This window comes from Anguilla rostrata, chromosome 13 (genome assembly GCF_018555375.3).
Source record: "Anguilla rostrata isolate EN2019 chromosome 13, ASM1855537v3, whole genome shotgun sequence".
NCBI lineage: Eukaryota > Metazoa > Chordata > Actinopteri > Anguilliformes > Anguillidae > Anguilla > Anguilla rostrata.
The window spans coordinates 32,023,988-32,040,470 of record NC_057945.1 but is presented as its reverse complement, the minus strand read 5'-3'; the positions used below and the strand labels follow the sequence as shown (position 1 = coordinate 32,040,470).

The window sequence follows — 16,483 nt, the reverse complement described above, 5'->3', positions numbered from 1 at the left end:
ATGGATCCAAGTGAGTATAGCTCATTTACTCTTTCCTTTAAGTAAAACCTATGAAGAACCGCACTCTCTATATCCTCCTAATACCACCTCCGCTTCATGCCAACCACCCACCCCTCCCACTCGCACTTGCCCCCGCAACCGGTCTCTGTCCTTGTCCCCCTCCGCACCCCATCTTCTGCGATATTACTCTCGGTGGGACTTCCCCAAAAAAAACGGTAGAAGAAAGGGAGAAAAAGTTATTAATTTGAGGTTCCCAGCATCGGCGTCTGGAATGTTTCCCAGGAGGCAGTGGGGGTGGTGTCGCCCCCACCGGGCCATTTTCCCTCCGTCTGTAGTTTCATTAAACAGATTGCTCTCCCATGGGCTTGGCCATACGCACAGCGGCCTGTTTCACACACCTACCATTATTCCTGTAGTTTTCCATTCTCTCAGCCCCTTGGTGGATGCAAGGTGCATGGCATTCTATGATTAACGAATCCATACATTCAATGTTAATGAAACAAATTGTTCTGTTGTTGCAACATTTGAATGACAGTAGCGGGACAGACATAAACAGCGTTGGTTTACCAGCGCTGCTGCTTGTCTGAATACACAAATGGAGTCCTGATGAGCAAGTCCTGTCGCAGGCACGTTTGGGTGGCGACTTCTTCCTTCACGGCCTTGTTTTGGGGACATTCCTTTTTTTGCGAAGCGACTTGATTTACATGTCTTTCGTCTTCTCAGATTGGGGAGCGTGGAGGGGCAAGGGAGCGGGGGGGGATGGGGGGTTGAAAATGGCTTCTTATCTCTCCAGGTGCATCATCACTGGCTGCCTCAAAGACAACAGGAAAGAAGAAAGGGAGGAGAAAAGAAAGAGATGGAGCAGATGAGAGGGGCCTTGAGGCCGTCTGCGGCTTCCCTGTCCCGGGCCGCCCGCCAGCCCCAGGCGGGGAGAGCCTGCAGTGCACCGTGGGATTGCAGTGACATCATCGGCGCTCATCTGACAGGTGTTTCTTTTTTCTTTTCTTTGTCTCATTGTCTCTCTCGCTCTGTCTCTCTCTCTCGCTCTTTGCCCCCGGGCAACTGTGTGAGTAAATATCACAGTGATGTCATTCCCTTACATCTCGGCATTCTGTGATAGGTGACTGTGGGCCTGTGAGACACAGCCTGCACAGAACCAGGCCCGTGTTGAACTATGCACTCAGAATCATCGATTAAAAACAATGCAGATGACCTGTTTGCAGCCTTTGTATAGTGGCTTGTTCTGTGTTAGTCTTTTCACACAAGATCACTCCAGCAAGCTTTTTTTTTTTAAATTCCCATGGCACATTTATTTAAAGGGAGAGTACTCCGTATTTTGACAACTGAAATGCCATCTGACCTTTGACCCATGTTTTCTCTCGCTTGTCGTTAAACACGGCGCAGCAGTTGGCGCCACTTGTTACTCTCCCTGCTATGGCCAGGCCTCATGTGGCTGGAGGGGGTGGGGGGGGGCGCGGTGAGGTGGGGGGGGGGGTCATAATCCTTTGCACTGGCATTACAGTCACCCAAGAGGAGAGCCACTTCTCCTCGAGAGCGCGTGCATCGCCAGGTCTGGGTCCCGGCTTTTTGGGGACGGCCGGAAAGGCCGGGTCCTTTGTGACCGTGAATGGTCCCGTCTCAATGCGAATTCCTCCACGCTCTCGACGGGGAGAAAGGCGGCATTGACTGCGCCGCCGGCTTTGTTCTTCGGTGCGAGGCGTTCGCCGGCCGCGGCCCCGCTAGGCCCATTGAGCGGCCGCGTCGTTTGAAAGCTCCGGACGACGAGAATGTGTCATTTTAATTGGGAATGCAACACCGGCCTGAGCATCGACAAAGAGAACACAGCCCCTTAATGGGGATGACTAAGAGGGACTGGACACGCTGGTGCAGAACATCGGCCCGGGGGAGGGTGGCCAGGCTGCCGCACGGGAAGGCCCTGCCCTTGAATTAATGAGCGAGGAAGGAATTGCTCGGAGGCGTTTCGTTTATTTTCTGAGGTTTAAAAGCTTCCACGACAGGGTAATAGACATAGATAATTCACAGAGGTACCGTGCATTGTCTATAAATACCTCCGTGCAGCAAAGCGGAAGATCGTGGAGATCTGAAATGAAAAAAATGAAAAAAGATAAAAGAGCACCTTGGTTTCCTGCCATAACCTTGAGTGGTCTACTGTAGCTCTGTCTCTCACTTTCTCTCTCTCTCTCTCACTTTCTCTCTCTCTCTCTGTCTCTCTCTCGCTCTGTCTCCCTCTGTCTTTCTCTCTCAACCCCCCTCCTTTCCCCAAATAACATAAGTTAGAGAGAAAAAGACAGAGAAGATGAAGCGACGCATCACGGAGAAAGAGTGAGCAGTTGTACAATGATAGGCCTCTCAGCGTTGAGTGGGGTGTTAGTGGTAAAAGGGGGAGGGGGTGGGAGGGGCCTGCAGGGGCAGCTGTGATTTATGGCCTGTTCCAGACTCCACTTCAGACTTTATGGCGATCCTCTTCTGATGCCACGCCCAGAGGAACAAGTGCGTTTATGTTTCATAGTCCCTCTCCCCTGGCACTTCCTTCCACGGCTAATCCTGCTGTGTGTGTTCAAACCCTCAAAGATATTTAATGTCTTAGTGTTCACTCTGTCTCTGTCTTAAGAGCTCTGTTGATACATCGCACCCTATAGGAGTGACACTACATTCTTTTTTTTATACCTTTAATTAGAATATGTACGTTTGAAAGTACACCTATACTATATTTAAATTAATGTTTTCATGTGTAAAATGTTGAGTGTGACACTTGTGGAGCTGAAGGCAGATAAAGCAGACTCTATGAGGGATGATGTCCGCATCTATAGACATCGCAGCCTGGCCACCCTTCCAGAGAAAGCGAGTATGTGTGTGTGTGGGGGGGGGAACAGATACTGGTCTCTAGTGGTGAAATGCTGTTACTGCAGGAGTTACTGATTCCCATTGATCACAGCCAAAGAGCCTTTTTAAGTAGGATTTTTCCAAATACCTTCAAGGCTCAGTGGGGTGCTTTAGGGCACCCTCAGATAGGCCCACAAACCTTGTGTGGGATTCCTTTGGGCCACATCAACAGACCTTTTCTCAGTCTTCAGTCCTTAAATTAATCCGCACTGTCTGCAGTTACTCATCCTTTAATAAGTGTAGACTGAGAGCAAGTCTGCTGAGCCAGCCCTGGGGCGTTCCACATAGAGATTATGGAGAGGGGTCCCAGTCTGTGCCTGGGTAGGTGAGAGAGGCAAACAGCTGGGAGGTGGCTGTGGAAATGGCGAAAGATCTGATAAAACACCACAGCCCTTAGGCCTCTTTTCCTGGAGGGCAATCTGGTATGTAGCTCATACTTAGCTTTTGCTTCAGCCAATTCTTTATAGGTTCATTTTCCAAACAGCTGCATATGTCAGTGTTAGTTTACCCCTAAACTGGACCACATTGCTTTCTATTTAGCAGAGTACCTAAGCTCTACGTTTGTCTGTACATGAACACTTACATTTCTGAAAATCTTCCACGCCACCTTGTGGCCAGGAGTATGAACAATGTGATAAATGGTTTTAATTACATGACATTGACTTACATTTTGGTTTTCAGCAGAGGTTCTGTCTAGAGCAGGCGCAGACAAGGAGGTGGATTAATATCAATTATTTAATTAGCCCGATGATTTAGTGATTGATAGCCATATTTCATGATAGGTTCCTGTTCATGAATGCTATTTGAAAACTGTCCCTGTGCCTGAAGACAAAAAAAAAAAAAACAGCTTAAGTGCAATCAGCTAATTGGCTCATTTGGCCAGTGATAAAAAAAATATGATCCTGTTTTCGTTTTGAATTATTGTGTAGAAACAGAAATAATTTAAGGGACATTGAGGCATGAAACAGAACATTCTCACAGGAGCTCCAAAGGAAACGTGTCTTCTGTTCAATACGTTGTAATTCCAGCCTACTTTAAGCTGCTAATGGTCTCAGAATCCGTGACTGATTAAGGACGGTTGCACACCTGCTGATCGTTGCAATCACCATGAGTTAAAAGCAGGTGTGTGAGAAGCAGAATTGAGGACTTTTTGGCAGAAGTAGGAGTGGTTTGTGCAGAACTGCAGGTTCCTGTTGTGGTTTTTAAAATCAATACTTTATAGTAAAAAAGATGTTTTAATTATGATCAGCCTAAAGGGCCAAGCAATGGCCAGCTACTCAATTCACTATGACAGATTTTATATCCATGCAGCCTTTCATAATAAATCTGTTGTAAGGTTTATAGGTCTGAAACTTAGAATGCATATTCTCTCTTGGGTCATATGCTTGTTAATTTAAATGATGGAGGTCTCATTGGATTTATGCCATTTTGATACATTTTTTTTCATGAGATGTTAGACTTTAAATTTTCATTTTTTTTTTATCACACTTTGCTTTTTCCGTGTTTTGCGGTTGTCGCATAAGTGTGTCAAATGACCAGTTTATTGAGGTAGGAGACCTAAATTAGTGTGGCCATTTTATGGGGCCGTTCAAATGGAAAAGGCTTGGTATGCCCTGAGTTGCATCACGTTTTTAAACGCTATTTGTGTTTCCCCCCCCCTGCCTGCCTCGAGCGGTGTACCCCAGGGGTACACCACAGACGCTGGTTGTTGCCGTAAAGAACAGCGTTTCTCCACCTGTTTCTCGTAGATGCTGTTCAAGGGGATCCATTTTACCGACAGCCTATTGCAGGAGCTGACGAGCCACAACAACCAGAAGATCGCCCTTCAATTAGTCACCGCTAAGTAGCCGCAGCAGATTCTGATCTTAATCCCAAAGACTCACAAATGGGGATAACCCCCCCCCCAGTGTGTGAATGCTCTGTTGCCCTTTACGGGTATGGTAGAGTTGCAGACCAAGTACATTATCTCTCTTTGTGAGTACATTCTGTCCTCGTGGACTGACCCAGGATCAGTTTATCTAATCTGTAATCATTCCCTTTGGCCAAAAACAGTAATTATGGGATAGAATAAATGTATACATTCAGCCCTTCGTGGAGCACATTTAAGCCCCTGTGTACAAGAGCATTTTGCAAATGCACTGCCTTGCATCATCCCTCCTGTTAAATTGCTTAACAGATTAAAGTTATTAGCCTTTTGAGAGAAGGGGTGGTCCTGTCTCATTGTTGACCTGAAATAATCCCGCTAAGTGTAAGCAGTGGGTCTGGGATATAACATATGTCAACAAGCTATGATGGAATTCATTAAGGAAAGGTGAATGTGAGAGAGTGCACTCAACAGGTGTGGACAAAAGGTGCTGAGCATTAAAGCGTTCGTCTAGTATCTCTGTATCCACAGAAAAACCGGAAATTATTTGTGTTACCTTCAATTTAAAAAAGATGTTTGATATCCAAGCTCTCCATCTTTTAGATATGAAACATCATTTTAAATGTAATGCAACTAGAAAAAACTTTGTAACAATTTATCCTTTTACCACCAGGTGTCTCTGTAGCATCTGTAATGCATATCACAGGTCAGGTGAAACTAAAACAAGACTCCAAATCATCAGATGAAAGATCTGGTTTTGACACATGAAATACATTTCACAACTAAAATTCTGAAAGTGAGACAACATAGCAAATTGTTTGGGTGGAGTTCTCCTTTAATCGTCAAGGCTGCTTGAATTGCCTTCCTGTCATCCAGCTGAAAATCAGACATGGTTCTGTCCACTTTCCACACACAAGTGTCCCTTTGCAATTCTCTGCCTCGGATTTAGACCTGCCACACATTGGTTTAATCACAGTCATTTTAGTGCCAAAAGTACCAGGTCTGGCTAGGCTAAGTCGGTTAGGTGTCCTTCTGCTCGGTACATCTAATACGGACCAGAAAGCAAGGATCTGATCAGCAGCTGTGAACTGTGGATAGCAGTACCTGCTATGTAGCAATAGGGATTCAGGACAGAATGTCCTGCATTTCAGTTCCTTGTGAATCTGCCCTTTGTCAGTGGAATGGTGAACCCAAGGCTGTATTATGCATTAGCTCATGAGCACATTGAACTCCAAATTATGTCATTTTTGTACCACAAAGCAGCAGCAGAATGAAAATAAAATGAAAGCTTTTGTTCTAGCTAGCCAAGCAATAAGCAATTTCAGTGATAGATCCCCTTATTTGACAAAAAAATGAAATACATTAACTTCGATAATATGCTATGCTTCTTGGTGTATGCACTGAGTCTCTTTCAGCTTTGTAGCAGTACTACGTTACATGGTTTCATAACATGGAGTAAACCACTTTCTGGCATGTACAAACAGCATGTTAGATTACCATCACATAGGTCAGCTCTATCTATATGCACATGCCTTGCATGCCCTGTGACGTCTGCCCAGTCAAGCATCATTTTATGTGGATGTGGTCTATACAGGTATGGACTGGAATTCACTGGAATCTCCATTTAGCCCTGGGTGACCCTTGTTGGAGTTGGGTGACCAACATAATTTTTACTACAGCACTCTGACTGCTATCATAAGCAGAGGCTTTTTGTAGTGATACTGAATCAGGGCCCGCCTTGACACATGGATGGATCTAGAAACAATGCCTGAAGGGGAAAAAAAAATATGAGAAATGCTCAACCCCCCACATGTACGCACTCATACACACCCCACACCTTTGGTCTTCTGAACCCGCTGGTGCCCAGAAAAGCTTTTCCTGTTATGCCCCCTTAGCTCTGTCTCTGCCTTGATACGTTCCACGCATACGAACAGCAAATACGCAGGAAAACCGAATCTCGTGAAAATTACAGTTAGATTGTGTTCAAGCACCATAGTCCCTCACCCTCGCCTTCTGAGGCAAGAATACAGACCGAGACCCCCTCAGAAAAGGCCAGGTCTCCACACAAAAAGAGGAGATGACCTAAATTGAGAGGGGTGGGGGGGGGGTGGATTGGGGCGTCCAGTGACCACGGTAAGCCAGAGTAACAAAGACAGCAACATGTGTCGGTGCATGCGAGGGCTGTCTATTTAGGGCGCTGAAATGGGTACGCCTCCCCCGGACGCTAACACCACCGGAGCGGGGGGCCGCTGCATGTGACTCCGAACACCTCTCTATTTATAACGGGAGAATGGGGCGGCCGCTCTCTCTCTCTCTCTCTCTCTCTCCCACGCACAAGGACGGGCTCTAGGGAGGACATTTTTTCCCGTGTCGGCGCAGACGTTCTGCTGGACTTGCACCGCTGCAGGTCGGGGAGCAGAAGCCGCACAGGCGAGCTGTGACAGGTAAGGCTTACCAAACGCGCACCGTAAAAGGCCTGTGCCAAAAAGCCACGTGCTTCGATTGGTCTTCGATCATAGACCATTTCTTTTCATAATTACGGGCTGATTGCACTACATGTTTTGTTCTGTTGGGCGACTTCAGTTCAGTACTGAGCTTCAGTCTTACATTTACATTTGCGTTTGCTCACAAATGTCATTTCACTTAGAAGGGCTTTATGATCAGTGGTGTTAAAAAGTACCATAATCAATATATGTGTCATATTTTGTAAGAAAGTGTACAAAAGGAAACTGGATTTCATGTATTAGACTTCACAAGATGGATTTTGCATTTTATTTCTTTGACTGAAAATTTGATTTTGTTTCGATAAGGGCAATGACTCCTCAGTAAGTAGAACCAAAAGATACAAAAATAGAATAATTTACTTTAAAACACAGACTATGTGTACATGTTCATGAGAAATTCACGGATTTGACAGTATCTGTGCATTGTTCACGTAAATGTGTACATTTGAGTGATGCTGTTTATGTCAGTAGTGGACTTTTTAAGGTCACACGAGTGGACTTTCTAAGGTCACACAAGCTCTTGCATGACAGTTTTAGGGAGCAGGGTATGACCACCATTCATGCAATGGTGTGCAGTGATGCAGTGAACTGCACATATCACTGTGCTCACTGGTGGTGGAGGGGTGGGGGTCACTGAATGGCGCTGGTGCCCATCATATAAGCTTTCCAGGAAGTCATTTTCATGTGTATTCTGGGCTCAATTACAGTTGTACGATGCTCTGATGCACTTTTTTCCACTGCTCTCTCTCTCTCTCTCTCTCTCTCTCTCATTTTTTGAGTAAATGTGAGACAGCTGTTATAGGAAGTATTTTTGCATGTGCTAAAATGTTTATACCAGTAACTTTTTCACCCAATAGTGGAACTTAAAATATGAAATCTTTTAGGCTTTTTATCTTGACATTAAACTTTAGCTCACTGAATCTTTAAAATTAAGGTCTATGGTCATGGCATTAATTACATTGGCAATTAGGTAATTGTAAAATTAAATTAAATAATGTTTATCAGAGAATGTTATCTGAGAAAGAAAAAGTGTCCATGGAAGTTGATGATGTTCAAATATGACATTGTACGCTTTACAGATGTTGGTGCATCTGGAGGCATCCCTTTCACAATGGACGATTTGGACCACAGTGTGTACATGGCAGAGCAAGACTGGGACTCCTTTTTCCAGGAGAGCGAGGAGTGCAACCTTCAGCAGGGAGCGCTAGCGGGCCTGGACGACTCGGGACTGAGTGACTTTGATGAAGCAGAATTTTGCCTCTCAAGCCAGGAGGTGCGGGCCAGCCTGGAGTCGGGCCCCTTGGGGACTCACAGGTCTATTGACAGCCCCTCGGACTTGGAAGGACTGCCTGTTAAACCTCCTGAGAGCACCAAAGACCTTCATGGTCCTGAGGATGTTCTAGCTGCTGGAGGGAGTGAAGAGACTGTAAATGTGTTCTCTGAAAGAACTGTGATCTCTGGGGAGGACGAGGATCCTGCAAAGCTCAGCTGTGGTGAGCAGGCAAGTGCAGATTTAAGCAAAGACTGCAGCCTGGATAAACCCCAAGAAGCTACAGAACCAGCTGGTGCGTGCTGTGCTGCATGTGGTGTAGACGTTTACCAAGAGACAGCCTGGGACTGTGTGGATGCAACTGGCAGCACGAGCAGAGAGCCTGCGATTCAAATGAATGCAACTGCAGCTATCAATCTGTTTACAGAATCAGTTCCTCAAGGGGAGATAGCAGTTCACGCCTCAAATTGCGGTGATGTTAGATCTGCATTATCAAACCTCCAAGCTAGTAATAAGTGTGGACATTGCAGAGGCCTCTCTGCAGGGGAATTCTTCTCTGTGCTGAAAGGATCACCAGAGGAAATGAACATGGAAATAGAAGAGTCAGAGGCAGGCCAGTCATCTTTGGCAACTCCTTCTATCTCATTCTCTGACCCTCAGAAGGATTCACCAATGAACACAGAAGCACAGTCTGATGCTAATATCTCAGCGAGAGCTGGCCACCTCAGTGACCGTGAGAAACCTCATAGGAAGGAAAAGGAACGCTGGTTTGTGACCGTTAACATGGGCCAGACCCACTCCAGAGAAAGTCCCGGGCCACCGGCAAAAAAAAAAAAAAGAAAAAAAAGTTGCAGTGAAGATGGGCCTGAACTGGGCACTGGGTCCGAGGGGCAGGACCCAGACATTGAGTGTAATTCAGGAGCAGAGAGACTTGGAGTTTCTGAGCCACAGAGTCAGGAAATAGACAATAACCCTGATGACTCCATATCTGATGCAGAGGGGTCTAGCTCAAATGAATCTGTCACGTCAACCAGAACCCAACACCACATATTAAAAAATCACAATGCACTGGTTCTTTCAAAGGAACCATTGCCTGTATTTCAGACTGTCTGTGAGTTTGAGGGACACAAAGTAAACTGTCAAAACTCCCAGGATGTAAATAATCACCAAGAACAACAAAAAGTGTCAGTTGGAAGCAGTTTGCAAATGAATGCTGCCCTTGAGCGCAAATTAGCATTAGAACAGAATGATAGTATGCCCAAGAGTTCTCAGCCAGTCTGCCCTATGATGTCTGGCTGGACAGAGCCATCAAAACCTATCACTGTTGTAACCCCTAACCCTCTGAATCACCAGAACCTTCTGGTGAAGCTGCTTTTTTCCAGTCAAAGTGACACCGGTTGGGAAATGTTAGTCTTCTGCAAGAATTCTGACCAAGAGGATCTTCCATTCTCCCGAGAAGAGAGAGCTTCACAGGATGATGCAGAAGCTGAAAACCAGTGTAAGAACTGTCCCACACACTCACAGACCGATAGCACACCCAAAAGGTGCTCAGAAGAAGGCATAATCTCCTCAGAGACATCCATCTCCATAGAATCGCCAGAAATTTCAAACAGTTGTGTCTTTGACACCATTCCTGGTTCCTACTCATTGCACAGATGTTTGAGTGCAGATCAGCAAGTTGACTTGGAATCTAAAAGGTTTCTTTCAGTGGTGCCGCAAATTACAAATGTGTCAGAACCTAGCGGACCATTCGTTTCTGAAATCAACAATGGTTCTGGTGAATTCGACCAGTCAAAAGATTTCGTAACCCCAGATAAAGTCCACAACAGTCCAAGAATTCAAAAGGACCACACTTGTCCAGATCAAGAAGAAGTGAAAAAATCAAACAACAAACTAATGTGCTCAGAAGAGACAAGCATCCCGTGTTTATATACCGATGAAAGCGGTCATACATCAGCAAAATATGTAATTCATGAAAGAGACTCCACTCTCTCTGCTACTGCTAATGCTCAGCCCCTAACAGTAACCAAAGTGAATTCATGCTTTCTAACTGCAGATCAGCAAAGCATAGAAGAAAAGCCCCGTTTAGAAGCTGCCATATTGCACCCCGTAGACACAACAGTTTCAGATGAACGCGCAGTCGACCTAAGCCCAATTGAAAGCTCAGTCATGATGCTTAGGAACTCCATCTCCCACAATCCCGAGAGGAATGAGAATAATCTCACAGGAGACGATCTGTGCCTAAGGAGCACGAACGTATCACAGGCCAACAGTGCAGAAAATTTGTCCAATCAAACGTTCCCAGAATTCCTGCGGCCTCCATTAGATCCAATCAAAGGCGAAGCGCAGGAGTTGGACAGTGAAGAAACATTAGCAGAGGACTCGCCTACTGCAAGCCTCAGTGCTGTTGCGTCTCCTGACTGCAACATTCAGAGTATCATGGAAGATGAGTCCGTTCTCCCAAAAGAGCCAGGCACCTGCACAGAAGACCCGGTAAGCAGGGAGCTGGATCCAGTCCTGGACTCCACACGCCCAGTTTATGCCATATCCTCCTTTTGGGATGAGATGGAGAAGCTAACGATAAATGATATCTTGCACCTGAGGTTAGTGAGTAACGCCCGGCGCCCCAGTGACCTCCCCCGCGTGCAAGACGCGGCTGTGGCCGATGCTTCAGATGCTGCGGACTCGGGCTACTTTGCCCACCCCGATGACTCTAAGCCTGACCGCTGGGCTGGGGACACCTCCCTTTTATCAGATTTCGAAGACGAGTTCCAGCAAACCCTGAGTGCCAGCGCAAACCCCAGCCCTGAACCCCAAGATGGAAAATCACCAGTGCTGTGGTCAACAGAGCCTTGCGGGGAGTGGTGGGAAAGTGATGCCACCTCCACGGGGTCTGGTAACGAAGCAGGGGGATGTATGGAGCGTCCCTCAGAGGACACCGTTTCCCAGCATCTGTTCTCGGACGGGACCCAGAGCTTCAAGACTCTGTGTAAGGCTGCGACTGCGCAGAATCTGCAGACTCTGGAGGAAGAGGAACAGTCTTCTATGTCCTTGCCAGTGACTGCTGGAGGGGCGGGTGAGAGCAGCATGCTTTCCAGCCTTCAGCAGAGACCTGTGGAAACTTGCAGCTTGGCTCCACTGGAGTATGGGAATGATGCGATGAGCTCACCTCTGCCTCTTCTTTCTGGAAAGGCCTCACCAGAGACCTATGTGATGACTTTCCCTGAAATATCGAGGCATTTCATTGGTGAAGATGAAGCTGAGACCAGACTGTCAGCCAGAGCTAGCCCTACCTCTGCCCCACCATCTGAAACCAGTCTGTCAGGCAGAGATAGCCCTACTGCCTACTCCCTATGTGAAACCAGTCTGTCAGGCAGAGATAGCCCTACTGCCTACTCCCTATGTGAAACCAGTCTGTCAGGCAGAGATAGCCCTACTGCCTACTCCCTATGTGAAATCAGTCTGTCAGGCAGAGATAGCCCTACTGCCTACTCCCTATGTGAAACCAGTCTGTCAGATCGATCTAGCCCTATTGTTGTCTCCCTATCTGAAACCACTCTGTCAGTTAGAGCTAGCCCTACTGCCTACTCCCTACTTGAAACCAGTATGTCAGACAATGCTAGCCCTATTGTTATCTCCCTACCTGAAACCAGTGTATCAGGCAGAGCTAGCCCCACTGTCTACTCCCCATCTGACATCAGACTGTCAGGCAGAGCTAGCCCTACTGCCTACTCCCTATGTGAAACCAGTCTGTCAGATCGATCTAGCCCTATTGTTGTCTCCCTACCTGAAACCAGTCTGTCAGGCAGGAGCCTGCCCCTATGAACCATTGTCGCGAGCTAGCTACGTTCCCTTTAATCAAACGTCAGACAGACCAGCTTTTGTTGTCTCTTGAACGGTCCGGGCAGGCTAGCCCTACTGCCTATTCCCAATGTGAAACCAGTCTGTCAGACAGAACTAGCTCTATTGTCTACTCCCTATGTGAAACCAGTCTGTCAGGCAGAGCTAGCCCTACTGTTTACTCCCTATGTGAAACCAGTTTGTCAGAGCTAGCCCTGTTGCTCCTACTGATCAGTCGCAGGGGCTAGCCTTTGTTGTCTCCCTATCACCCACTCTGTCAGGACTCCTATGTCTGTCTATTGAGCAGAGTCAGACAATAGCCCTATTGTCTGCTCCCTATCTGAGATCAGACTGTCGGACAGAGATAGCCCTATTGTTTCACTCTGTGACAGGGCACCAAGTGCTCTCTCCTTACCTGAGACCTACGATTATTTCTTCTCGGACTTTGAGGCAGGGAATATTTTCTTTCCTTCGATCCGGAGTCTCAGCGCAGACACAGGCGTTCCCATTTTTTCCTGCTCTCGCTCGGTAAAGCGGGAGTTCCAGTTCGCCGAGGAGTACGATTGTGTCTTTCCTGAAGAGTCACCAGTTGAATCCGAAGATGAGGATAGGCACTCACCAATCCACGTGGTCACATGCTTCGACGACCAGCCCCATGGACCCCTGGATGCCTTGGATGAACACTTTTTCATAGACAAGGACTGGCGGGGGAGTCTCTTCGGGAGGAACCTGCTGTCCCTCCGAAGACTGAGGTTCACAGGAGGGCTGTACAGCTCTCGTGATAGGTCCACCTCCTGGGCATTTGCAGCCACAGGCTGGAGGGAAAGATCATCGCTCTTCAGCACCACAGACCCAGGCAATCCCATGGATGATCGAGGCCGCAGCCATTCTCATCCTAACCTCTACCTGGAGAACCAGCTCTGTAACGAATTCAGGGAGCAGAGAGACACAGGCATGCAAGCGGTGGTCTCTTTCCCAAGTAAGGCTCCTTTTCTTTCGATGTTCTGTTATGATTTCTTTGATGTTGCAAGCATTTGTGAATGCTCAGAAAAGAGAGGGCTCAGACAGAAAATATTTACTGAACCACAAGACGCTAACATGTATCAGAGATAAACTCCTTCATCAGAGCATATTTTTTAATACGTCTGGAACAAGGAAGCCAAAGGGCAATAGTATTCCTGAGCTCCACGATGGGTAGAGCGCCATAATGCTGTCAATCACTTTTTTAAAACTCACAGCAAAAGTCTGATTGGTTCAAATTTAATCACTGATAATATATGGCTGTTCATTAAGCCTTCCTCTCCCGTTGATGCTCTAATTACAAGTTGGAAAATAAATCACTCTCGTATATCGATCGTGCTGACTTTTGTCAGAGCCCAAATGCTCTCGGTGCGGTAGTGCTCTGCTGGAAAAACCATAAGCGCTGTTCCCCACCAAACAAAATGCACTGCCAGGTGCTATTTAGATCTTTGGCGCAGAGGGAGCGGTAAAAATAGTCGGGCTCCAGTGGAACAAGCAAAACAGACACTTAAATCTCTGTCACCTTCGATGGGGCGGCCTGGATCAAGAGCTGCGCTTGCGTGTGTGTCACCAGGACATTTTCCCAAAGGCTTTGCGTCTTATTTTTCCAAAGCTTACTCAATCAACAAATTCATAAATAATCGAATAAATGCATACAAATGGTTGCGATTTTGCGTTCCACTTTTGTGAACTTCAGCTTGAATCAGTGCCGTGCGAGAGCGTCCAGTGCATGTAGGTGTCTGTGGTATGATGGGGGAGGGCACATGGCTGTTTTCCCTACATTACTGTGAGTTGATGGCACTGATCCTGTACTCTGCTGCTTCCTTGAGCATTTAAATTTATTGCATTTTAGTGTCACAACTATCAGTTCCTGTGTTTCCATTGACTGCATGAAGTGAGAGCAAATGCTATTCTGTAAAACTAAAGCTTTTTGAAATCCATTTCCTTGCTCAATAAACTGATGGCACAAAGTATCAATGGTTTATGCTAGTAAAATGCAATACAGTGGTTTAAAGCTATGGTTGCATCACATGCAGTTAGTCTAGTGCTGTTATGAATCACATTCATTCATATTCATATTATCATATATTCACACAGAACAAGCAAAATAAATTCAGGATTCTGAACACACAGACCCACAGAGAAGCCACTGATAGTTTACGGTTACTGAGGGTGATCTCAAGGATTACATCATGTTTTCATTCAGGCTATATTTTATGTTTGTACACCAGTTACACGGTCATTAATTTTCATTAATTTTTCTCCTGTAGGAAAGGGCTTCCTCTTCACGCTCAGACAGTCTGATATATGCTTGGTTTGCATTGCCTTTGCCTCCTGGGTCCTGAAGTCTGCCAACCCACAGTCAGCAGACACTTGGAAAACAGGTACGGACATCGGGCCTCATTCACGAAAAGGTGTATGATCACATTTGATTGTAAGGATCTTTCCAAGAACATTTCAACATTTGTCATTTTTTTTCTTATCTTTATTTGTTCATGGCTGTTTCCCTATGCTAATCACATGAACAGGACTGTGCATTAAATTTACAGTCAGCATTCATCATCTCATACACCTGGGATATGCACAAGAACAAAGGTCTGCACATGTCTCATGAATCCCATATTGGTTTTTTGTAGGAACGTATTTAATAACATAAGTAAGAATAATTTAAGAAAAGTTTTGTGAATGAGGCCCATTAAATGGTGACCTCAATGCTACAAAAAAAGAGAAATGCAACGAAAAGCAGGTGCCTGTAGTATTGACAATATCATTTAATTACAACTGTTTACAGAACATGAAAGTCATGCCTTGTTTGGGAGCAGTTTCTTGTCTTTTGTGTATGTGTATGAAAAGGTGCTATATCCCTGCCTTGCATTTAAAAACATCATGTCAGGTCCTTTTCAAAACATTTAGGGTTTTTTTTCCCCACAATAAGCACCTTTTTCATGTATCTGTCATCTTCATCTTCACTCACTAACACTCTAAATTCTCCCTTGGAATATTATTCAGCTCTCCTGGCGAACGTGAGTGCGATCTCAGCTATTCAGTACCTGCGGAGGTACATGCGAGAGGACGCATCAGAGAACAAGAGATGATGTCTCCAGGCTGTCCGGTTCAGTCCCGTCTTCCGCAAAGACTTTCCGGGGCATTCTACTTGGGACCAGAGCTCGTGAGTGGTTTGGTGCCGATTCACTGTGATGTACTTTTCCTCCGGTAGTGGTGCAAGGTTAAGACAATCTTACAAACCTATGTTTATTTTGAAACTGTTGTGCGTGTAGTGCCATCATTATTTACTCTTCATATTGCTGCTTGATAATATTTTCTTATAAAGTAATTATTTTTATATATAAATTAGACTACATTTTGTTGCATTGTCCTTTCATCAATGCAGACATTTGCCGAAGGAAAAGGTTTCTTCTCTGTCGAAAGCTTCTAATTAAAAAACAGTTGTGGAAAGTACCGGAACATGATAGGCTGTGTCACGGGTCACATGTGAACACCTGTTGTGCTCTGTCCATATGCTCTCCTGCCCTATCCAAGTTCTCCCCATCTGAGCTAAACATTCGTTGGTCGGTTATTGGTAGCAATGAATATGAAAGATGCTGCTGATCGTGCCGTTGATGCTTTTCTGTTTGTGTTATTGCTGTTCAGTAGCCAATTCTGTAAACCAAGTTTTGTTGCCAAAATACTGCATGTATTTGGTTTGATATTTTCAGATGACATGAACTTAGTGATGGTTTTGTTTAGTTTTTTATATGGAGAGTGTATGTGTTAAAATGAATGTGAATTTTCAGGTAGAAGTGATTTGTCAAAGAGTCTCTGCATCTTCAGGGTTCTGTGTTTTATTAGAGTTTTCTGAGGCGCTAGGGTGTAGACATGGCAGATGTGCAAAACACTGAACATGAATTTAATGAAAACCTAAATTTGATATCTGTTCCAATGAAATAAAAAGCTTTTTCCTTAAAAAAGATCCTCAACCCTTTTTTATATTAAAAAAAGTACTGGGTTTTGTGAGCCACTGGTCTTCATAAGTAATCTCCATTCTGTAATTTCTGAGAATGCATATTATTTTATGGGAGA

At 45.5% G+C, this 16,483-nt stretch overlaps 2 protein-coding genes across 2 annotated transcripts; both read left to right on the top strand.

Moving 5' to 3' along the window:
• Window positions 1–795: 795 nt before the first annotated feature.
• LOC135238341 (mucin-4-like) lies at window positions 796–12,367 on the top strand. The gene is made up of 3 exons (XM_064306128.1): window positions 796–986; window positions 7,107–7,212; window positions 8,352–12,367. The coding sequence occupies exon 3, from the start codon at window positions 8,384–8,386 to the stop codon at window positions 12,365–12,367; it is 3,984 nt and encodes a 1,327-aa protein (XP_064162198.1). The 5' UTR covers window positions 796–986; window positions 7,107–7,212; window positions 8,352–8,383.
• LOC135238340 (PGC-1 and ERR-induced regulator in muscle protein 1-like) lies at window positions 12,364–16,371 on the top strand. Its single transcript, XM_064306127.1, has 4 exons — window positions 12,364–12,599; window positions 12,703–13,361; window positions 14,674–14,787; window positions 15,413–16,371. The coding sequence occupies exons 1-4, from the start codon at window positions 12,364–12,366 to the stop codon at window positions 15,496–15,498; spliced, it is 1,095 nt and encodes a 364-aa protein (XP_064162197.1). The 3' UTR covers window positions 15,499–16,371.
• The last annotated feature ends 112 nt before the right edge of the window (window positions 16,372–16,483 follow it).

Excerpts from the sequence above, each read along its gene's own strand:
- LOC135238340 (XM_064306127.1), top strand. The coding sequence starts at position 12,364 with ATGAACCATTGTCGCGAGCTAGCTACGTTCCCTTTAATCAAACGTCAG. Across the intron at positions 12,600-12,702 it reads AGTTTGTCAGAGCTAGCCCT|CCCTATTGTCTGCTCCCTAT; the intron begins GTTGCTCCTACT and ends GTCAGACAATAG. Across the intron at positions 14,788-15,412 it reads AGCAGACACTTGGAAAACAG|CTCTCCTGGCGAACGTGAGT; the intron begins GTACGGACATCG and ends AATATTATTCAG.
- LOC135238341 (XM_064306128.1), top strand. The coding sequence starts at position 8,384 with ATGGACGATTTGGACCACAGTGTGTACATGGCAGAGCAAGACTGGGAC.